General features: G+C 40.2%; 1 protein-coding gene across 1 annotated transcript in view; it reads right to left on the reverse strand.

The window, feature by feature from the left end:
* LOC119412260 (A disintegrin and metalloproteinase with thrombospondin motifs 9-like) overlaps positions 1 to 16,415 on the reverse strand; it is a 63,757-nt gene that overhangs the window by 7,058 nt on the left and 40,284 nt on the right. Inside the window, exons 27-32 of the mRNA XM_037679245.1 lie at positions 15,767 to 15,928; positions 15,414 to 15,590; positions 9,972 to 10,142; positions 8,126 to 8,302; positions 3,326 to 3,496; positions 3,061 to 3,255 (exon numbers count right to left, since the gene is read on the reverse strand). Of these exons, the coding sequence (XP_037535173.1) occupies positions 3,061 to 3,255; positions 3,326 to 3,496; positions 8,126 to 8,302; positions 9,972 to 10,142; positions 15,414 to 15,590; positions 15,767 to 15,928 (1,053 nt within the window). The remainder of the gene's footprint in view (positions 1 to 3,060; positions 3,256 to 3,325; positions 3,497 to 8,125; positions 8,303 to 9,971; positions 10,143 to 15,413; positions 15,591 to 15,766; positions 15,929 to 16,415) is intronic.

Raw genomic sequence — 16,415 nt, forward strand, 5'->3', positions numbered from 1 at the left:
GCGAGGGGCGGGGTACACCCTGGACGGGTCGCAAGTCCATCACAGGGACACATAGAGACAAACGAGACAAACAACCATTCACTCTCTCACTCACACCTAGGGACAATTTAGAGTTACCAATCAGCCTAACATGCATGTTTTTGGTCTGTGGGAGGAAACCGGAGTACCCGGAGAAAACCCACGCATGCACGGAGAGAACATGCAAACTCCACCCAGAAGGCACCTGGACCTGGGTTTGAACCAGGGACCTGTTCGCTGAGAGGCAGCAGCTCTACCAGTTGCGCCACCGTGCTGCCCCACTTTAAACATATCATTAACTATTCATAAGCTTATTTCTAAAAAGAAAAGCAGAAGATCTGCATAAAATAATGTCCAAATCCTAATCATGTTTTTAACGTTTGGATGGACGCCCCCCGCTTCTCTTTCTAACCGAACATAAAGAATAATCAGGGAAATTAATGAACTTAGAAGAATGGTAACACAGTGTATAAATGTTCCTTTTGATAGATAAACAGCATGCATGATCAGATGAAGCTGTCGTTTTCAGTACTTGAACCTATCAGGACATACTGTACGTCACCTTTTTAAATAAAGTCAAAACAACCTCAGATAAGCACATTATGCTTGATCTTCAAGAAGCAGTGCGTGAATAAAACTGCTAAAGATTAAGTAGCAGAAAGCTGCTGCTGTCAAGCACGTCAGATTAACTTTTTCAGACGTAAAGCTTTTGGTTATAAGCCATGAGGGCTGTCTGGAATGTATAAAGTCTTTCTATCCGTTATCTTTACTCGCTTCTTCCTTTTTGGATTGCGGGGGTCGCCGGTGCCCATGTCCAGCAGTCACTGTGTGAGGGGCGGGGTACACCCCGGACAGGCCTCCAGTCCATCACAGGGACACATAGAGACAAACGAGACAAACAACCATTCACTCTCTCACTCACACCTAGGGACAATTTAGAGTTACCAATCAGCCTAACATGCATGTTTTTGGTCTGTGGGAGGAAACAGGAGAACCAGGAGAAAACCCACGCATGCACGGAGCGAACATGCAAACTCCACTCAGAAAGGCCCCCAGGATTTGAACCAGGGTAACCTGCTCGCTGAGAGGCAGCAGCTCTACCAGCTGTGCCACCGTGCTGCCCATAAAGTCTGTCCATTTGTCAAAATATGAGACAGATTAAAGACAAAAACAAAAACTTTTTGAGAAATTAAACCAGTGGATTTTAATGTAAATCACTGACTTTGCCACTGACCTGTACGGATATGTTGGAAAATCATCATAATGTGATGTGCGCATCCTTCTAGGTTTCAAGCGTCCAAATGGCGTGCCACATCAGGGCACACTGGGTTTAATGATGCCTAACAGGAGACCCTTCATGAAAGCAGTTTTGGCAGCTTGCTGGTCTGAACCCATTAGAGCTTTCAACACAGTCCCAAAGATGAAAGCCACGAGCAGGGATTTTAAACGAGGTGTTGCAGCTCATCAGTCTGGGAAGGGTTAGAGAGCCACTTTTAACCAGTTCACAGCTCATCATTTATGATGGGACACAATGTTCAGAAGTGGAGGACAGTGGCAGCTATAAATAAAAAATAAATAAGCACAAACACACTATATCAACGTCATGGTGGTGGAAATATTATAACTTGGGCTCATTTAGCAGCTACAAGGTCTGACATTAGGTCACCAATGAACTTCTTGGTTATAAAATTATGATGATTGAATTTCTTTTAACAGTGCATAATTTTTGGTAAACAAACAGACAAATGATTTTTCATGTGCTATAATTGACCTGAGGATGGATTTATCTGTAATTAAAACTAGATAAAGGGCAGATTTTCTTTGTTTATTTTAGTTCCTGAAATCTCAAGCTTGTAAATTAAATGGTAAATGGACTGTACTTATACAGCACCTTTCTATCTTATCAAGATACTCAGAGTGCTTTACAACACAACCTGTGCCCTCATTTACCCATTCACACAGCACTCTACTATATTTACAAAGATTTATCAGTGAACTCGTCCAGATGATCCGATTGAACATTGCTGAATGTATACCTGGATTATTGAGCATGAACTTTGGTGTTTTGAACCACTTTGGCTGTGGCTGCCTCAGAGGAGTTGATGTGGGAGAGGGTGGGCCCCAGAAACCATCTTATCACAGACAAACTGGTTGGTCCACTTTGTGACTGTGCTGCTTGTGGGACTGAGTTTGTTGTTGTGGCTCCTTGGACTGATGAAGTCCTTTGGATGAAGGATGAAACATCTCAACAAAAAAAGAAACCGTCCAGAGGACCTGACTGAACTTTGTTGGATTTTCTTCCTGGATTATTGCGCATGAACGATTCTTTACCCAGAGCTTCAAATAAAACCTAATGCTTGTTTAGTCCAGCAAAGGGTGCTAACTTCAAAGTAATACATTATAAGTTTACATAACTAAAAGCCACTTTTTTGTGATTTTGTAATCATGAATTAATTTTGTACTAGAACTTAAACCATTTTATTTTCATTTCTTGTTCTTGTTTTTATTTAGCAGTCCATCGCAGATCAGTCAACCATCCATCCATCCATTATCTTTACCCGTTTATTCCATTTTGGGTCACGGGGGTCGCTGGTGCCCATGTCCAGCAATCACTGTGCGAGGGGCGGGGTACACCCTGGACAGGTCGCAAGTCCATCACAGGGCCACATAGAGACAAACGAGACAAACAGCCATTCACTCTCTCACTCACACCTAGAGACAATTTAGAGTTACCAATCAGCCTAACATGCATGTTTTTGGTCTGTGGGAGAAAACCGGAGCACCCGGAGAAAACCCATGCATGCACGGAGAGAACATGCAAACTCCACCCAGAAAGGCCCCTGGACCGGGGTTTGAACCAGGGACCTTCTCGCTGAGAGGCAGCAGCTCTACCAGTTGCGCCACCGTGCTGCCTATCAGTCAACCAGTCAATTCATATTTTATATATTTTACAAAACTATTATGAGCTCTTCCGCCAAAACAAAAACTTTAAAGTCAACTGGAAATCGACTAGAAAGTATTCAGGAGCAGAGACTCACTCACCGGTTCCCAGTTTCCTGCCCTCCACTCCTGTGGCGGTGGGCACTGGCCCAGATTACAGGGCATGTATCTCTCTGGGGGGGTTCCAGGACAGTCGGACAAAGACTGGTGGCCGTACTCATAGTTGTCGTTCTCCACATGGACCTCACTGCAGGAGATGAGACGCTGGTGGTAGCCTTGACCACAGCTGACTGAGCACTGGAGGAGAGAGGACTTTCACTTTACATTCATGAAACAACTTCAGTGTTCACGTTGGGAGCCTGCTCACCTCCGTCCACTCCCCGGTAATCCAGATTAATTCGCAGGCGTGTGTGTTGCAGCTCTCCATGTCTGGCGGTCTGATCTGGTTCATGCAGTGCATTTCATGGACCTCCTGTTGGTTGTAATCCACACAATGCAACGCTCGCCTTCGGTGGCCCGATCCGCACGACTCACTGCACTGTTGAAGAGACGAGACTGAAACTCAGATACCGTTCAGCTACAAAACAATAGGAGTCAGAGATATATGACACATTTCATTAAAAAAACAAAGCTGCACAGCTTGTAGAAAAAAGATGAGTTTCTTCCATCAGTAAAAGTATCATCAGAGCATTGGATCAGCAAGAAGGCAGAGACTATTCAATACTTTTACCACACCAGAAAAGTAACAAAATGTCAAAGCAGTGAAAAAAAATGAGGAATACGAATCTTAGATAAAATGAAAAACCTGAGCTGAGAACAAACACACATTCTGAGGAGACTTTGCTTCTACAACGTAAATGTTTGCACAACTAGCCAACAAAGTGTCTCACGTAAAGTCTGGCATTAAGTACAACCCTCTACTTTAGGAAATAATACCGTCCATGTAAGACTAACTTTAACCCATTCAGCTACTGGCAACATATTTGAGCAGACTGCATGCTTTATAAGCTAAACATGTACACATACATTTGCTAAGAGATAACAAAATGTAGTGTTGATTGCAATACTAGGCAGAAGGTTGAGGAGCATTGAGTGCAGGGCCACTGGACTGAGGAACAGCTTCTACCCTGAAGCTGCTGGACTCATGAATCCCTAATCAGGATTATTACAGGGACAGAAAAAAATCACTGTAACACCACTTTGATTGTTGATATGTGCTGCTGATTATCCATGCTGCTGATCTCTGGCTGCTGATTATTTCATGTTGTTGTATTCATTCGTCCTCATCTGCTCACACACACTCATGTTCGTGCTGCTGTTTTTTGGCGTATTGTTTTGCACCGTTAAGTGTTTAGCGTATTTCTTAGTTCACATCTTAGATCTTTATTATTGTTTTCTTTTAACAATTTATACTTTTGCTGTTGTTGGATGTAACTGGGACCCTGTGTACACAATTTTATTTTATTTTTTTTCATTTAGCCTTTATTTATACAGGTAGTCTCATTGAGCCACGAGAACTCATTTTCAAGAGAGACCTGTTTTAGGGAGCACATGGTGGGGGTTAAGGGCCTTGCTCATGGGCCCAGAGTGGGGCGAATGAGGGTGGGGGCAAGTGTGGGTGTTTCACCTACCCCACCCACAATTTTGATGTTGTCGGGGCCGGGGCGTGAACCGGCGATCTTCGGATCACAAGCCCACCTCTCTAACCTCTGCGCCACCACTCCCCCCATTTCATTTCACCTCATGCACCACATGTGATGCGAATGACAATAAAGACCCTTGACCTTGAATATTTAATAGAAAATCATAGAGCTACAGTAATATTTTATCTTAGCTGAGGTGTGTTAAATACTAGGAATGCACAAAATTATTTGCATGGCATCAGTATCGGCCGATATTAGCGACAAAGTTAAATATCAGACAACGGCCATTCCATCAAAATAACTCACCGATATAAAAGGTGTTGTTTTATTTATATATATTATATATTTATAAAGTGTTACATAATTTTCAGCCCTCTTTTTTGGCATCTGCATTTGGTAGCAGGCCAGGCTGACAAAGACCATGCAGAATAATGTAGTATTTTAATTCCACAGCAGAGGAAGCTATGTGGTCTCTGAAAGTAGGTCTAGGTCCAGGTCTCTCTTGTAAACGAACCCCTGAGGCTCAATGGGATGCACCTGTATAAATAAAGGTTGAATGAAAAGTAGGTCTAGGAGAAAAAAATATTGGTATTGGTTATTGGCTAAATAAGTTTTAACATATTGGCATATCAGCCAAAAATCCAATATCGTGCATCCTTATTAAATACTATGACATTTAAATACATATAATTTAATACAGATAATATCTTCTTCTTCTTCTTTCGGGTTTCCTTCTTCACAGCAAGTCATCCTCCTCCATCTCACTCTGTCCTCCCTCCAACTGCCTCCATGTCCTCTCTAACTGCATCCATATGTCTCCTCTTTGTGTTTTTCCTGGCAGCTGCATTTCTAACATCCTTCTACCAGTATACCCACTGTCCCTCCTCTGGACATGTCCAAATCATCTCAGTCTCTAACTTCATCTCCCAGTTGTTCAACCTGTGCTGTACCTCTGATGATCTCATTCCTAATCTTATCCATCCTTGTCACTCCTAAGGAGAACCTCAACATCTTCACTTCTGACACTTCCAGTTCTTTCTCCTGTCTTTTTGTCAGTGCCTCTGTCTCCAGATCATACATCATGGATGGTCTCACCACTGTCTTGTAAACTTTTTCTTTAACCTTTGCTGACACCCTTTTGTCACAAATCAATCCTGAAACTTTTCTCCATCCACTCCATCCTGCCTGGACTCTCTTTTTCACCTCTTTACCACACTCCCCATCATACTGGACAGTGGACCCCAAGTTCTTGAAGTCCTGCACCTTTGTGACCTCTGCTCCTTGTAGCCTCACTGTTCCACCGGCCTCCCTCAATAATAATACAGAGAATATAATAAACACCAATGTTCACTGAGGTGTCACAGCTCCAGCTGCTCAGATAAAAATATTTCATTTTTACATCCAGTTATGATACAAGTGAACAAAATAAGTGTGCAAAAGGAAAGGACAGTGTTCATAGACAAAGCATTTGATCTAAGAAAACATCTAAGTTTGTTAACTCTTGCTGCTTGAGCAGTTTTAATCCCCTGCAGAAGATAATTGGGACCCAAAGGCCGGGCCTTCCACACCCTCCTCTCGGCTAATTAGGCTCTCACTTCAGAAACGTGCTTCATGCTGCTTGGTGACCCAGATTAAACATCAAGTGCACACAGTAAAGAAGAAACTCCTGCTGCAGTTTCCTCTTCTAACAAAGATGTGTAGCCTCCAGTGTAAAAAAAAAAAAACTAAAATGAGGATTATTGAGCAAGAATGCAGCTCCAGAGAGTAGACAGTGAATGTGAACTTAGAAAAACTATTTAATACGGGTGTGCATTTAATAATGATCAGTAACGGTTATTTCTGTTTTCTAACATTAAACTAAAAAATATATATTTTCACCTGGAGAGCTATGTTGGGAAAAAAATACTGTTAAAGCTAATTATCAAAAATAAAAATAAAAAAAAAGAAAAAAGAGGTGGATGGTTAAAGGGGCTAGATACAAACAAACAAATAATGATAGATTTAGGCCTAATTAGGCTGTATTGAATTTAAAATGATGTATTTAGACAAATTTATTTAATGATGTTGATTTTAAGCCTATGTCAGTTTACTTGCAAAATTAATGGCAATTTGTTAGCAAAATAACTCGAACCACTAGAGGGATTTATAATATCTATTAATAATAACTTTATTTATAAAGGCCTGTAAAACAACTGCAGCTGCAACAAAGTGCTGTACATTAAAATAAAGAACATTTAAAACACATAAAATGAATAAAACACAGTTAAAACAGTAAAGTTATTCAAAAATAAAACTGAAGTGAAGAGCAGGTCTCAGGCTGTGATGAAAGACAGGGATTAAAATTGTGTTTTTAAAAGATTTTAAAACGCTTTTAAAAAGTTTTAAAACTTTACATGGAACTCACAGATGAGTTAAGTTTTAGTTTGTTTGTATCTGAGAGTCATCCCCAACTCAGACGCTGAGCACTAATGGATCACACAAGATCTGTGTTTCAAACTTTGTCATTAACCATTACAGTCAACTCTGTTAGCAAAATATCTTCATGAACTATTGAAAGGAGATCCTTCAATACTCCATGAAGATATTTTGATATTTTGCAGCTGGAGCTGTGACACCCCAGTGAACATTTGTGTTGATTATATTCTCTGTATTATATTTTTTTGTATTTAAATGTCATAATATTTATGAAATAGTAATAAAGTAATCATTAGATGTACATTTACAACTCTAAATTTTGGAGTCACTCCAATTTAAGATGGCTGCACAGCTAATCAACCTTAACCACCACAAAAATCGACTCTAACAACCAATTTCACCGACATTAGACTAAAACTGACTGTGGTAGTAGCTTAGAATCCTCCCCAACTCATTCTCAGAGCACATTCATGTTTTTTTTTAGGTCAGCTATTTGTCTTATTGTTTGCTGTTCTGTTCTTAATGCTCTATTGGTTCTTTGTTGTATTTTAGCCACTTAGTTCTGCTTCCTTTCCGTGGATACAAACACAATAGTTTTAAAGCAACAGTACAATAGTTTGTCATTTCCTATCTGGCAACCTCAACCCATATGGGCCGTGTTGGGCCTGCTGGCAACATATGATGAGGACTGCTCTAGTGTGATGTAACTGGCAGACAATTTTCTGCTAAAGCCCAGTTAAAACTTCACATGTGAGAGAAAAAACATTTCATTTCCAACATGGTTTGGTTTAAAGTCCATCACGGTGGATGTTTAAGAGTTATGCTGCACAGATGTGCAGGTTATAGTCTACACAGAACTATATGTAAAAATCCCACACAGTTGTATTTAAATGCGCTTGAGTCCTTTCTTGAGAGAGAAAGGGTAAAAACGGACATGCTCTGAGTTTGTCCACGGGGCTCGTCTCCCTTCTCCCTCCCCTCCTCTGCTCCTCTCTCTGGCCTCCTGACGAGCAGAAGCCACTTCACATGGCAGAGCACGTTCACTCATGGTCGAGCAGCAGAACTACACACTGCACTGCCTCTGCCTCTCAGTTGTCTCCTCCACTCACCGGCTGCCAGTCGCCCTCCCTCCATCGGTACCGAGCGGGACAGTCTCCGACCCGACAAGTCTGGCTGGACGGCGGTCGGGAACGCTGGGAACAGCCGCTCTCCTGAGAACTCCGGCGGTCACCGACTTGGCAGAAAACCTCTCGCCGCTGGATGCCGTCGCCACATGAAGCCGAACACTGTCCGGAGCAGAGGTGAAACTTTATTACTTTGTGTAGTTTTTATTGTTTTACCTGGACGTGGCTGCATGTATTGATGTATCAACGACAACACACCACTTTAGCCTTCACATTGAGTTTTTATGTTTAATGATAAGTTTTAAACTTTGGTTCGTGTTCCCTCATTTATTTGTGCAGAAGTTTCTATGAACTCAATGAGCAACAAAGCAGTAAATTAAATCCTTAACTTTTGCTGTTTTTTTACATTGTAAACACAAAATGGATATCTTGGGTTTTATATGGATTCTATAAAGGTTAAAGATCCTTTTTGAAAAGTCAAACATACAAAAGTTATTCTGAACTATGTCAAGTGATGCAGTTTGAAAGAGTTCACACCAATTTTCCTAATATATAGATATCCATGTCTGAAATGCAGGTATGCACTCAGTGTCAACAAAGCACTACATTTATTACATCAACCAACAAATCTGAGAGTAAATATGTCGACTGCTTGTTCTCGAATGGCTCTTCCCTGGACGTCACAATTATTGTCCAGATGTTTCTGTAAGTAAATATGTTGTAGTTGGCAGCTGTTCATAAACTTTGCTTAGAAAAAAAATTCATTTGATTCCATATGAGGAAAATAATGGGTGGGTTTGTTTCCTTTATTTATTTTTTTAAACTGACCTTCATGGCATTGCAATGAGCACCTTTAATGATTTCAACCTAAATTTATATGTTCATATTCATGAATTAAATCATGTTTTACAGAAATGTGAATTGATGTTAAAGTCTGCATGCTTCCACCACATGTTCAGCCACTAACTGAAGCTGTTTTATGATGAAACTAAAACTTCTTTTAGTCTCTTTACAGATACTGATGCTTCACCTGAAACGTGAACTCATCTTACCGGATTACAACAAACCGGTGCAGCAGGTCACTTTAACGTAGATTCAGTCATGGAGACATTTTAAAAGAATTTAAGATTAAATACTTGATCCTTTGTTTTATAGTTCTGAATACCTACATGTTTTTACTGCTGCCTAAAAGTGTTGGGAGGAGCATCCTTTGCTCCTGGCATGCGCCCTGCTTCACAGCTGTTCTTAGTAGAAACATTTCTTCTCTCTTTGACGTATGGCGCGCATTTGTGTCTCTGCGATCGGAGCGGTGGGGGGAATTCAGAGAAAGAGGACGGAAGAAGAGGGGGAGAAAGAGAAGCAAAGGGAGTGGAAAGAAGATGAAGAAGAAACGAGAAGCCAGGTGCGTTTTGTGAACATGTGGTTCTCGTTGTAGAAGCAGTCACAAGATAAAACGTGACAGAGAGGAAAAGGTGAGGCCCAAAGGAAGAGGGGGAAATGCAGACGAGAGGAGTAGATTACATCGGCTGGGCGTGAGATCAAAGACAGGGGTGCACATCCAGACAGCTGTTCATGTGTCTGCCACACCGGCCTGCACCACCTCCACCTCTCTGTTTGCTGCCTAAAAGACGCCCTGTCTCAGTTAAGAGTTAGGCATAAACACTGCCAGGCAGGGCCACACATGTTCCAAACATGTGGACACGCTTGGCAGCAAGCTGGTAAGCATTAACGTGTGGAAAGCAGTAAAAAAAAAAAAAAAAAAGCTGACATGCCTGGCAGCGTGAGAACTAAATTTATAAAACTGTTGTGTGGCACGTTCAGAGTGTTTTACCTCCCCCCAGCTGCCAGTCTTCCACTTGGGGCATCGCCCACCTCTGCAGCGCTTCTGCTTGCTGGGTTTGGGGGACAGCTGGAGGCAGTTTTCCTCCGGGATCGAACGGCCGGACTCGGCTACGCAGCTCACCTTGCGGGTTCGGACGCCTCTTCCACAGGACGCTGAACACTGCAGCACAAAACGTTGGATGGAAATCAAAAGTGGCACCACTACGTGTTTAACCAGTTTGAAACAGACTTCTAAGCAGTGGCGCAGTCTACATTCTTGTACTGGGTATACTGTGTTTAGAAACCAAAGTACGCCAGTTAGTACAATGTACTCATCAATTTATTTAGATTTTTAAGCATATTGAACATTTCTAAATTTCCCTGATGTTAATATTTGAATAAATGAACAACAAACTTTGTACAAGAGTTGGCTTCGTATTAAAAGCATGTTATAGATTTTATACAACAGTATCAAAGCAAAACATGTTCAAGTATTAAGTACAGAATTATACAGTAAATCGCTGGATAAGCAAATGTAATAAACAAGTGCTGCATACAGATAGATTGTTACGGAAGTGTTTAACTGCTGTTTAACATATCAGTGACACGTGTCTAATGATATGTCATGTATCGCTTGACACTTTTAAGTGGGTATACTGAAATTCTTCAGCTTTTCTAGCTTTTTTCTGTATACCCACGTATCACGTCGACTACACCACTGCTTCTAAGGTATGAGGCTAAAGTGGAAAAATAATGGCATCAGTAAAAATGTGAAAAGGCATCAAAATGTTTTAGGAAATGTCATGAACAGGTTGACCAATGGCTGCCTGCTCACCCGGTAGCAGTTTCATTCATCCCCGGTTCACCGAGTTACAGACAATGACTAACTCATTATGACAGGCACACACACACACACACACACACACACACACACACACACACACACAATTACAGGAGGGAGCAGAGCTGGCTCCACTGTGCTCCTATAATCAAACGGGGCGCTGCACGTGGGGATGGATATGATGCGACAGGCTCAGAGTTGAACGGGTCCAAGGCCCAGCGTGTGGTTCTGTCCTGACTGCCAGGGCCTGTACCGGACAGGAACACGCCGTGACCTCTCACCTCATTCAAGGAGGAGGAGGAGGAGGAGGAGGAGGAAGAGCGCTCATGGAAAGAGGGAAGCAGTGTAATTTTTATTCATTAGATTTTATGATTACAAATTTATGTCAGAAAGTTGATTTATTTAACAACAGCTGTCTGAGGGAGTTGTGTTAATGTTTTTTGGAAAATGTTGTGCTTCAATTTGAATTAAAAAAAGCTTCTGACTGTGTTGCTTTGGCTTTTTTTTTTTTTTTTTTTTTTTTTTGAGGGGGGATGAAGTGTATAAAGAGTATTATCTCATGTGAGAAGATTATGACTGCTGTTATTTACTGTTGTCAGTCTCAGAGCAGAAATGACTCCAACCAGTTGAAAATGATGCGTTTTTTTTTATTGTCGGCAGCTGGAACAAAAACACAGCAGAGCTTTTTGATTTGGTTTAGATGAAACTACCCAGAATGAAATTGGTCTTTCCAGAAAAGTTTTAAATAACTAAAGCCGGTCATGTACAGTCCTGACATACCAGCAGACTTAAGTTCTCATTAAATAATGGGTCATTCCTCTGTTTTCATTTAGTTTTTTGTTTGTATTTTTTGTGGAAATGCTGCTTCAGGGAAAATCTTCCAAATTCTCTGGATCTCAACACAAACTCATCAATTTAGATACATACCTTATATATCTTTTAAAAGTATTTTAGCCATGTTTTGCTTACTTCAAACACATTATGAGTTAATATAATTTGAAGCAATATACATATATATTTATAAATGTGTTAATCCAGTAAAGTAAGGCTTGGTTCCCACCCCACCCATTACATTTTTACCAATGTGTGGGAATCCCTTTGAACACCCTTGTTTTGTTATTACTTAGGATCACTGATAATTTCCCAGAAGTCTGCATGTGATGATAGGATAAAAATCAGGGAAAGAGACCCTCCCCACATCAAACGCAACCTTTGACCTGCAAACACACCACTGCATTGTCTGGCTGATGCCTCCCCGTATTTGAACCACCATCACCGGCCCCCACAGGGGCGACAGATACACGTTAAACCTGAATAAAAAAGGCCTGCGAGAAAGGGCCACAGGCTGACGGCAAGTACAAAGCCGTGTTTGCGTCACCGAGCATCCCAGAAAAAGCAGAGGTGTTACAGATGACTGAGCACAGTAAATGAAACGGGAAGTTTGCTGAACAGGACCGAGATCTACCTTGATGGAAATAACTTTGAACTGGTGGCACAGTTGTTGGAAAGAGGTCAGCAGACCACATAAAGTGGCAAGAACACTCTTCAGTGATTCGTGCATTTTCGTTGAAAATGAATAACTCACTGCTTCACAAGAGGTTTGCCTTCTATTATTTGATTTTTTGGGGCATTAGCATATAGGTTGAATGTGCTCACTGATGATTTTCAAATAAACATTAAAATACAGAGCTTAAATAATTGTTCAGTTTTTTTTAACTGGGTTTCTATGGATAGGTTTAAACATAATATCTTACCTGTTATAGATAGCTCTTTGAACATGCTCAGTGTAGAGAAAAAGTTCAGTTCTGACCAGAGGACCTGCCTTAACTTTGTTAGATTTTTCTACCTGTATTATTGAGCATGCACCATTTTAAAACAACTCCCATCAGACAAAGTCTTACAAAGTCTTTATATATATATATATATATATATATATATATATATATATATATATATATATATATACACACACACACCAGGGTGGGTTTTCATCGTCTGAAAACAACTGTTGTCTCAAAACCTTTGTATCGGTTCATGCAAATGAAAGTTTGCATTATATCGTCATCCTGGCAGAAAAATTTCATTGTTGCAGACAAATCTGCTCGAGGCTGCGCCAGATGTGCTTCTGTCAAAATTGAACTTTTATAAAATGAGGTCATTCAAAGAGCTATCTGCAGCAGGTAAGACTAAATGTTCATAACCTTACCAAATGAATCCACTTCAAAATATCAGAACTATTCCTTTAAAAACAACCTCAGTGTTCATTTTAATAACCATAGTGAGATTTTTTTATTTTTTATTTTTAAAGTTGCTGGCACGTTTTAAGCAGTTTCCCCTGTTTTTGAGCTTTGACGATCTCTGTCTGATCACTAAACGTGATAAAACATTTAAATGTTTTATTCAAGTAAAAATGAAAAAAAAAAAAAAACGCTTTTCATAGTACCTCTACTTCACTTTAATCATAAACGTTTTTTGGAAATCCAACAAATCCATAAAAGAAATTAAATATTGACAACAATATGATGAATGAACAATAAATACAAGTAATTACATAAATATACAGAAATGTGTTTGAAACAGACCAACACTGCCAGGTGTGCAGAGGAGACGCCTTATTTCAAGAGCCTGTTGTTGTGTTTGCTCGTGCGGCACAGCTATTTGCACCCAATGATCGACCACAAATCAATCAAAGTGCTGAAAATGAAACGTAACTAACCACAGAACGTGTTCTCTTTTCAGTATTTTAACCTGAGTTTGATTTTGCACCGCCTTATAATCACACATAGGAGCCACTAAAAGCAGATGTTCTCATTAGTAAATGATTTGTGGCTAAAAGTGTGCTCACTGCTGCGTTAACAGGCCCTTAAAATAAGGTGTGATGACAGTACAGACTAGTCGGCTGGGTGGGCTGCAGGTACCCCTAACCACAGATTCTGGACCATTTTCCAAATGGAAAGCAAACACAAAGGAGAAAGGCACAACTCAGATCTGTGTTTAGGGCCATTAACTGCACAACTCTTGCTTCATGTTAAAAAGCAAAAATCCCTCCAGTGCACGGGAGGAGAAAGACACAGCATGGGGGGTAATCCTAAGCAAAACTGAGGTAGACACATTAGGCTGTCTCAGAATAAGAGCTCCATTAACGTCCCCTGTGGGCACAGGAATCACATGTTAAGAACATGAAACAGCCCTTTCTCTTACTGTACTCAGCTAACAATGACAGTTTCATATTCTTTGAACAAAACTGTGATACACTTTGTATCTAATCAGTGCACACTGTACTCATAAAAAGAAATAAAATCACAGAGGAGACTGTGTCAAACAGCAAACTGACAAGAAATACAAAAGAATGTGCTGAATCTTTGATTTACACATTTAATCTCCCTTAAAGCACCGCTGAAGTGAAGGCTGTTGTTGTTTAATGGCTACTTGAGTCATATTTTGTTTCAAGTGAGGTATTATTGACCATAAAGCACAAAATAACATTTAGAAACTCCTAATACTGTACAGAGCAAACGTTAACTAAGATAGTATATAAAACACTCGAATCAAACACCTTTAAGGGCAGATAACTCTCAAACTTTCAAACACAGGTTTGGCCACGCCGTGGGAAAAACATCCTAAAACTGAATTAGTTAGTACTAATTACCACAAACTGATTGAGATACATTATTTTATACGTTTTTCTCTTCTGATTTTACATTTCTGTTTACGTGTCGTCATTTAGCGGGGTGATGGTTCTGCTGGTTTACTGGTGCATAATTAAAATACAATTTCTTATTATTAGAAAATTAAAAGAAAGCACATGTGCCTTAAGACAAACTAAATCCTCCAGTCCGTTTTTAAAGATGTGTATAAAAGGAAAGGATGCACATACAGTGCGTACTAGTACTGCTTTTAATGCTTGCAGCTAAACATTTATAATTAAATACTGTAGTGCAGCGCCTCATATCTGAACCATGTGAGACATTCTTTGGATTATAAAGAACAAGGCTTTGCAATATATATTCCTGATATACAAGAACAGTTCAGCAGTGTTTGCATATGAACGGTGACTGGCTAAATGTGGGATTAAAAAGAGCTAAGACACCAAAATAAACCATTTTCAAAGGTTTATACTATATATATATATATATATATATATATATATATATATACACAAGATTAAAAAAAGACAAAAATATATATTTATCCTAATGCTTAATAAATTATTTCAAAAACAAAATTATACAGAACTAACTTTGACAGCGATCCTGATTTAATTGTATTTTTTCTACTAATACAACACTATTAAAGGTTTCTTTCTGACAAGAATAAGATCCTGTTATGCTTATAATGCTGCAAAGATTTACTCTTTTTGGCACATTCACAAGGGATTTTACCTTTGCTGTTCAAGTGCAACAAACGTGAACTTTCTAAATGTCTTGAAGACACAGTCGCAGGAAACAGGGAGGGAGCAGGAAGTGGCGGGGACTGAAGGTAAGGCCAAAGAAACCAGAGTGTAATATCTCCAGTACAAAAGCACCACAGTCATCATGCCCCTTTCAAACTGTCTGCGAGTAAAAAACTACAGGAGCTTGAAAATTAAAGAGTATTTTTTTATGAGCGTACCGAGCTCCATGGGTCTGTGCTCCAGTGAGGGCTCGAGGAGCACGGATGAGTATTGCACTGCTCTCGATCTGGTGGCTTGTCGTGGATCTCGCAGCTCAGATCGCTGAAACGCTCGCCGTTTGGACGCTGACACACCACCAGCCTCGTCTTAATCCCTCCTCCACAAGGCTTAGTGCACTGAAGACAGAAGTTTTGTTACAGATATGCAGATAAAGGAGGTTTATCTCAGTCGAGACAGAGCAAAAGTCTTTTTTGGGGGGTATGGAAATGAACATATGTGAAACAGAGGATGTGAGCTTCTCTGCTGAATGACTAAAACCATATTATTCAAGCTGAGGAGACGTTTGTCTCACCTCGCCCCAGTTTCCATAGACCCACTGAGGACACGGGCCTGATTCGCAGGATCGCTGCTCGTTGGGTCGGCTGCGATCCTCACAGCTGCTGGCAGGGTAACCGTTCTCGTCCTGGCACACCACAACGCGACGCTGGAAGCCTCCTGCACATGTGCTGGAGCACTGTTGGAACAGAGGAGAGGAGCGCACGACGTCAGGAACGTTCTCAGTATTTATGGTCAACGTTTGGGTTTGAATTGTTGTTTGAGGGATTTCATATTTACTTTTCATTTAACACAGCGACGCAAAAGCAGCCAAGTGAAAAGAAGAAAAAAAAGTCTGTTCAATAAATATCCTTAAACAATGTACATCCAGACTGTAACAGATCAATGTGCATGCTAAAGTTTCCACAGAAACATAAACAATGCTCAGACTTAATGCAGCACATAAAGATTATTATCATGACATTTATAGAAGGAGGAGTGTTGGTACTGCTCTTCAAACTAAAACTCATTTATAATATAAAGAAAATTACAATTATAGCCCAAAAAAACATAAGATATCTGTCATTTTTTTATAGTTTCATGAAAAGAAGCCATATATATAAATACTATATACATGCAGTACATGCAGTACATACATACATAAAAAAAAAAAAAGATATCTTATG

The sequence above is a fragment of the Nematolebias whitei genome, chromosome 7 (genome assembly GCF_014905685.2).
Source record: "Nematolebias whitei isolate Nwh7 chromosome 7, NemWhi1, whole genome shotgun sequence".
Taxonomy (NCBI): Eukaryota; Metazoa; Chordata; class Actinopteri; order Cyprinodontiformes; family Rivulidae; genus Nematolebias; species Nematolebias whitei.